The sequence below is a fragment of the Watersipora subatra genome, chromosome 2 (genome assembly GCF_963576615.1).
Source record: "Watersipora subatra chromosome 2, tzWatSuba1.1, whole genome shotgun sequence".
Taxonomy (NCBI): domain Eukaryota; kingdom Metazoa; phylum Bryozoa; class Gymnolaemata; order Cheilostomatida; family Watersiporidae; genus Watersipora; species Watersipora subatra.
Genome location: NC_088709.1, coordinates 60,302,531 through 60,310,664, shown reverse-complemented (window position 1 = coordinate 60,310,664; position 8,134 = coordinate 60,302,531). Strand labels below are relative to the sequence as shown.

The following is an 8,134-nucleotide window of genomic DNA, read 5'->3' as shown; positions in this document are numbered from 1 at the left end:
ATGCGGCTTGTAGAGCCGCCTTTTTCATCGTTTTGTACCTGGGTATATCTTTTGCCTTGGCCAGCTTTTTGAGTTCGGGTAAGTTAACGCACAGTTCTGGTGGCATTCTATTCTCATACCTAGGTATGGGTCTACCTCGAACTGTATATCTTTCCGTTGACTCTTTATATTCGTCATACACAGGGGGTCGGACGAGATCAAACAACTCTATCGCATTGATCCATCTTTGACTCAACTCATCTAAACTTTCTTTTGCTTTCCTATTCAAGAAGTGCGGCATTGTTAATGTCATTTATTCTGTAATGTCCGTGTGCCAAGCTATTTATTGAATCTAGGTAATAGCGTTTGTCGTCAAAGGCCGACAGAGTCTTTTTGCTGAATGTCCAATTTTTTATCTCGTGTAGCTTGGACTGGAGTGTCGTCATGGTTGCATTCGGAGCCGGATCTCCACTATCCAGGCATTGTTTGTAGGTATCAAACTTTAGGTTTTTGGTTATACACTTTTTTACTCCTTTGCATTTTGTCATTCCCCAACCCTCACCCTCTACGCAGTATGACTTGGCTCGCAAAGCCACAAACTCCGATATCGGTTTGCCACCACCTTCATCCTTGGGCAGACCTATCACTTTCTTGTTTTTTTCACTGTAGCACGGATGATCTTTAGGGTAGTTGCTCGTATCATACTTTTCGAGCGGCATTTCCTTATAAAAATCTTCTGTCTCGATTAATAACACTAAGCTGTCCGTGTCAGTATACATCATTCTAGCATCAGGATATCGCTGTCGTATGTCATCATAAAAGAATTCGTACATGAGCAGTTTGGACAGATCTAAAATGGCCTGACCGACGTAAATAGGTTTGTTTAGGGTCACTGTAGATTTGCTCATGAGAATGGCCGCCAAGTTGTCATTAAACTCTTTCTTACACTTGAATCGCGGCTTATTTATGAGCTTTTGTTTGCGATTCATTTTAGTAGTCAACTCTACATCTATTCGTTTGCGAACATTCTCCATCGATTTCCCGAATCTCGCATTGTTCATGAGCTTGAAAAAACCTTTCTTAAAATCAGTTTTGGCCTTTTTTCGGCGCTCGGTATTTAGTCGAATGTACGGCTCCATCCATGCACTTTCCTTATATTTGAGAACTCGGTGTACTTTGGTCAGACGCATACCCTTTTTCAAATAAAACTTTAGAATTTCATGGTGCACAATGTACTTGCGCTTATCTCGAAGGTTTGACACCAGCTTAGAAACTTTTGCATAGCACGGCTCTCCAAGCTTGTCAAGCTCTCCCACATCGCGCATATACTCTGACCACTGATCAGGTTTCATGGATTCGGGTGCCAGTGGATAATCATTATGTTCATCGTGTAGCTTTTTGGGGTATTCCAGGTCCACCTCCACAGTGTAGCCTTCATCATCATTAAGGTCTGGCAGGTCATCTACCCACTGAAATCCACCAGTCGGTAGCTTTTGCGACATTGCCCATCTGTACAGGTTATTCTCATCCAAGTACATCAGGTAGTTTGTTGGTTTCTTTTCATCATACCCCTCGACATAGGGGTTGTTGGCTTTAGCATATCGAATACCTCCGCATGTAGAAACGCCACCTCTTATACCACTCTCTACAAAATTGTACATGTCTACATCAGTGATGAGCTCCAGTTCTTGTTTTGTTATTTTAAGCAATGCATCCCATGACAATGAGGGTGCTGAGATGTAGTGACACGGATCAAGATCATATACATCCATGGCCATCGATCTATAGCTCTCAAAAACATCAGTCAAAAGCAAGACATCCATCTTAAGATAAAGATCCTGATAATCACCCAAAGTTTTGCACCCCAGCTCTTCCCACACTTTTTGAGCATGCAGGTAGTCACCTGGCTGCAAGCCCGCATGATTATCTAGCGATGAGCTAAAGTGTATAATCTTTGGAAGTTGCTTTTCTTCAAATCGCTCATGAGAATCCATATACTCATACGGATACACGCCCTTTCTCGCCAACAAGCCATAGTGTTCCGGAAACTCCTGTTTCAAGTGTGGGAGATCGTCTAGTCCTTCCACCAGTTCGGCCAGTGAACTGTTGAGGTGTTGCATGCTGTCGATAAACTTAAAGCGATCTATTCTCATTGACATGTACTTTTCATCCGTGTTCGCTATAACATCGATGCCCTTGTACCCCTCGTAAGCCTTGACAATTAAATGAGAGTCATACCCCTTGAGGTTGTGAAATATCACGTTAATCTTTTTTGTCTGTCTGTGCTTGAGATTGCAGCTATTATGCGCGGGGCCTCTGTATGACCCAGAGACATGATCATGATCTCTAACTAGCCAATCTTCTTCTTCCGTAGCCTCGCGCCCACACATGTAGCACTCTGTCGCAGTTTTAAATTCTCGCTCTTGCTCCGGAGTGATTATTATTTTCGCGATTGGAATGCTATCTATCAACTCTTTTATTCCATCCAGCTCTGCAAAGAATCTCTCCATGCAATCCTCACCCCTGTCAGTCTCAAACCTCAATGACTTTTTTAAGCTGTTCACCAGGTTTACGCCGTAGCCACACGCTGTATGAACTTTGGTATTTTTGTCTATAATAGACTCAAAGTCCGCGTAGACGGTGTAAGGCACCTTTTCCATATTTTTAATGTTCTTAAACTTCATGACCGAGCCAGGTTTGGGCATCTTGATGACGCAAGTACCATCGTGAGTGGCTAGGCACCCTTTGATGTGGTCCTTAAATGTTCTCTCGCACGTTGAGTGGTGGAGACATCGTAGGCAGGTATACTTAGACTCTTTGTGCTCTGTCTGGGCATACATTAGCGCTGACATACTTTTGATCCACATGTAGTGATCTTTATAAAGAATTAAATTCACCTCTGGGAGACCTTTTGCACTATCTGTATACAACCGGTCATCCGTGTGAACAATCTCCATTCCACCATCTTTCCACTCAAACACATTAATCACAAGTTTGTTCTTGTTAGCAAACTTTTGAATCTGGTCTATGGTGACCGGGTACTTTAACATTTTGGTATTCAAGCTGTTTTGATATGGCGTGTAATTTGATAACCTGTCTACGTGATCCGATGATGGGTATAGGCATGAGAGTATCGCCCACAAGAAGCACTTGTTATCATCCAAAGCCTCTGGATCTATTTCTTTTATTTTTTAACTAACGCTGATTTCTCGGTTTTGGTAGTAAAAGGAATGTCCATAGATTTTGCAATCCGTTTTATCACTGCCATTGTTTTGGCACCTCCATTGTTGACGTTTATGATGGCATTTTTGTTCGCTAAAGCTTTAGGGGTTGGTTTGTACGTTCCACCTCTTAGAGGTTTCCACCGATAAATTTCCAAATAAAATCTAGATACTCGCTCCAAAATCCACCCCGAACCGTTGTTCGTAAATTCATCAATTTTTCTGATTATATTCGCTAGCTGTCTGTTTAATTCTTCATCCAGATTGGTTGATGCTAGGATTGGTACGGCGCCTTCTCTAGGGGTACCCCAGAATCGAGTGATTATAGTACCACGCTCCAGATGGGAGAATGCAACTTCAGCACTTACGCGAAGTTTTTTAGTTCGGTTAAACGCATCATTAATCCTACCTATAATGACGGGTTTGGCATGATTCCATACAAAGTCTATGTTGGCTGATTGATAACTGGATACATCTATAGTAGATTTGTTGGTGACCTCATCTACAAAAGTGGTTCTTATCTCCACCCGTGGCGCTCTGTCAACACCTCTCAATGCGTCCACCAAGTCCGCTTTTTTCATACGCGGCCCAACTGTTATATCTCTGGCTCGAGCTAAAGATTTTAGATCTTTCATACTCAAGTCATCCGCTGTAAGACGTTTCTTGCCATCGACAATATCCTTTAACTCGGCTTTTCTCAGCTTCGCTGTATTCTCAAACCCCATACGCTTCGCCTCCTCCCTCATCTGACTGGAGGTAGAGTCTCCGTACAGGTTTCTCACATTGCGGAGGGCATCATCTGGGTGTGGCTTTTTGTAAGTACCGTCTACCACTATTGGTATACCCTTACTAGTTTTACCAATCACTTTGGATCGATCGCCAGCACGATACGCGAGCTCCGTTTTGCTCATTTTGCTGTATCCTTTAATACCGCTTCGCTTGGCATCCTGTCGAAGCCAGCTCGTATTCCCCTCTCCGTAGAGGTTTCTAATGTCAGACACCGCCTCAGGTGGTGCCCGCTTTCTAACTCTCTTTTTCATTTTATTTATTTATTATTACAAAGCTTTAAACGTTAGTCTAATAAATAGACAATCAGAGGTTTAAAAAATTTTGTATAATAAATAGGTGCAAAAAGCAAGCGTGACCAGCATCGAAAGGTCCTGCAGTCGCGTGTCACCTAGGTGACAGCCGTGCCTGTTTCTAACTCTCTCCATTTTATTTCTAATATCCATTTTTTTAAAATCCTTGGGATTTTAAAAACTTTAAATTCTAGGATTTTTCCATCTTTAGACTAAAAATGCCAGGGCGAAAATTCTGGTCCAGAACCCCCATATTACATACTACTAAACAAGACAAAACGATGCAAATTATGTTTACTTGAAAAATACTTCATAATATACAAACCACACTTAGGCACATTGAATAAAAGAAATGAATTGACTTCTAATTGCAGACATGCTAGGAGTTATCTTCTCGGTTACACTTAGCACTAAATTACATGATTAACACAGCGAGCCCATTTCTGATATTTTGGCACATTCGGTAAAGCTTTTCATTTTAGTACAATTGTGTCTGAGGAGTGCTTCGCACGAAACAGATTTGTAACGCAAATACTAAAAGTTTACTTTTTTCGCAATAATTTTTCAAATATTTCATACTCCACTAATAATCTTTTAGGTTTTTAGTGTAGAGTTCTCTTTTTATATGCTTTTGCACTTGCTTTTAGTTAACATATATATATATATATATATATATATATATATATATATATATATATATATATATATATATATATATATATATATATACATATTTCAGGCTCAGTTTGACTAAAATTTTAATCAAACCGCGCCTGGACGCGTACATCGCACAAAACAGATTTGTAATTATTTTACTGAAAATTTACTTTTTTCTTAATATTTTGGAGGGGTGAAGAGTTCCTTTAGATCTGAAATTCTGAGATCAAGACCAATGCGATATAAATGTTTAACTGCCAGATTTTTTTTGTTATAACTGGGCCCATGAATAAAAACGAATTGGCAAACAAAAAGACAAACAAACACTGTCAGTTTTATATAGATTATTGCTTATAAATGAATATCAGTGTTTGACTCAAATAGTGATGGAAATGTATCAATGAAAAGTCTGCTTTGTGAAGAATTTGATCCTAGAACCTTCGTGTTTGAAGACCAGCGATTTAAACTACTATGATTGTTCAACTAACGGCAGCGATGAATGCATGTGATGGCATTCATTAGATCGGTTTAAATATTTGCTTTGGAAGCTCTTGGGGTTTATAACTAGCACAAAAATTCATTACGAGTGAAATAAAAATTATCAAGTTGGCTCAAAACACCGCAAATTTTTATTAAAAATTTAGACTTCTGCATTACGGTGTAAATTACTAAAATTCATTATTTTAATATTCGTGACGCTTCAGGCACTCGGCTAGTACATGATATTTGTGGGATTGCATCAAAGCATCTACAAATCGCATTGCGAAATTCTGTTAACCAAAATCAAAAATTGTCAGACCAACCATTAGGAGTTATATTCACAACATTATATCTATCATATCTATCATATATACAACTTCAATTGCTAATATGTCACATGTCATATTATTGTATAGTTGTTAACCCAATTTGCATCAATAAACTAATCCTTTGCCAACTAATCTACCTACTTAAAAAGTAAAATTTTAAAGGTATTTTTGCATTGGTTATATAATAATATAAATAAATATACATGTATATAAATAATATAAGCTATACACATAATGATTTTGAGGAAATTGTATTGAGTTGTAATGGTGAGCTAAAAATAGAAAAAGATATATTAAAAAAATAATTGTATTAATTATTAGTTTATTTTGCTTAAATAGTGCTAAATTACACGTGAAGTGAGAAGAGACTGTAATTTTAATAATCAACAGAGACGACGTGTAGTTCCAATTTACTTTTAGTTTGTTTAATTCTCCATTACATGGTGCCAAACACAGCTCGATATGTAATTAGTCTCTAGTGTTTGTAATTTACAGAACAAAAATTTGCATGCTTTCAAGGGGTAAGATTTTCATTGATGAATAATGTATAAATTTCAAACAACTAGTATGTGCATATTTGAAATAGTTATAAGTATTTTTTAATTTTGATCTTTGAAACATCATTTTTGTTTAGCTGCAAAAATGTTACTCAGCTAAAGAAATGGTGTTGAGATTAATTTTTTTCAAAAAAATGTATAAGTTTTGATGGAGTAGATAAAACAGGAGGAGTTAATTAGAGAGTTAAAATATTTAGCAAGCAGAAAAAAGTCACTTTTACAAATTTATTGCTATTATTGTTTATTGTAGGCTACATCTATGAATGAATCATGTGATGACAATAGTTTTTAATGGGTTTGCCATTTTCACCAATTGATTTGATGAATTCACTATTTTGGATTTTTTTCATGGCAACAGCTAATGGTGTTTGTAATTTTTTGCTTATATACACAGTCAAAAGCTTACTTACGCTTTTTGTTTAAGAGATTTTAAGCATGATTTCAACTCAAATTTCCTTGGTATTAATAGTATGACAGAATATGCTATATTTGGTTTATAGTATAGTATGGTAGTATAGTTTAGTGTGAACTTTGATGTTTCTTTACTATAAACATTTTATACCATTAGGTTCGTACCTATAAAAATGTGTGTCCTCAAAACATTGCTAAAATTACAAGTCCACAAGAATTTTATTTTTATTGTTCTGCCAAAAAATGGAAAAAAAACTTAAAAATTATTTAGATTTTATTTTGATGTTGCCTAAAAATGTTAATAAAAGAAAACCTGGTGGTATGGAGAAAAACAGTACCCCAAAACGTTAATATAATTTAAAAGAGAAGTTCTAGTGATATACGAATGTCAAAAATATATGACAGCCAAAATGATATGCCTCATGCGTACAGTAATTTAGGCCCTCATTTGTAAAAATGAAACGCGAGGTTGGGTAGGCAGGATAAACTGTTAGACTAATCTAGACAGTAATAATTCGAAAACACAAAACAGTGCCAAAAGGCATCCAGTCGTTGGTCAAAATGAGAAGGCGTCATGAATCTACAACAAAGTTTTTGGTCTTAATGAAGAGGTTTCAAGAATCTAAGAAAAGATTTCTTGTAGTTTTTCTAGCTTCTCTACATCTCTAATTTAATAAACAGGTAAGGAAACGATAGACTGAATACAAAAATTAAGGTGTTCCTTACTGGTTTCAGTAGATAACTTCAAAACAGTAAAAGGTTTGTTATAGTTTTAGAGACGTTCTGATATCTTCATAGTAAAATGGATATGTCATTGTTCGCTTTGTTTTTGGAACATTTGAAAAAATTATATTGAAAAATTATATTGGTCATGTGTTTACCAGCTCAGTCAAAAAAACCATGACAGGTCCGATATAGCATACGCAATATTGAAAAACCTGTTAGCAAAGCGACCACATGTTTTTAGCTGTTTCTCAAAAAGCAATCTTGTCAAGTACCGACTCACGCGTCTTGGAGAGAATAATATGCAATTATAACTTTCAATTTTCTAGGCATCTTATCTCCGCCGCCATAGTTACCACTATAGTTACCACCACAGTTAACATCATAGTTACCGCCATAGTTACCACCATCAAGTAAAGTAAAGATCAAAGAGAGTAATTAAAATTTAGTCAATACCAGTGTTCACCATCACTTCCTTTGTAATCTTGCTCCGGAAATGTCGGTTTGTCTGCAGTATTGAGCTTTTATCTCGTGACATACGTTCAAAAACAGGTATTTGCTTATACTTATAAAAGGGATCTAAAGTAACATAACACCTCTGTAACACTTTAGGCAATATATTTCAGCTCTTTTCTCTGTCTGTTACTTACATTTTTTCAAAAATTGAAGCTAGGCAAGCTTTAAAGAACGTTTTGAAA

The 8,134-nt window shown here is 36.9% G+C and overlaps 1 protein-coding gene across 1 annotated transcript; it reads right to left on the bottom strand.

The window, feature by feature from the left end:
* Nucleotides 1–260: 260 nt before the first annotated feature.
* On the bottom strand, nucleotides 261–3,029 carry LOC137388402 (uncharacterized). The gene has a single exon (XM_068074887.1). The coding sequence runs from the start codon at nucleotides 3,027–3,029 to the stop codon at nucleotides 261–263; it is 2,769 nt and encodes a 922-aa protein (XP_067930988.1).
* Between the last annotated feature and the right edge of the window lie 5,105 nt (nucleotides 3,030–8,134).

What these genes read in the sequence shown, in the direction of transcription:
- LOC137388402 (XM_068074887.1), bottom strand. Translation starts at nt 3,029, where the DNA reads ATGTTAAAGTACCCGGTCACCATAGACCAGATTCAAAAGTTTGCTAAC.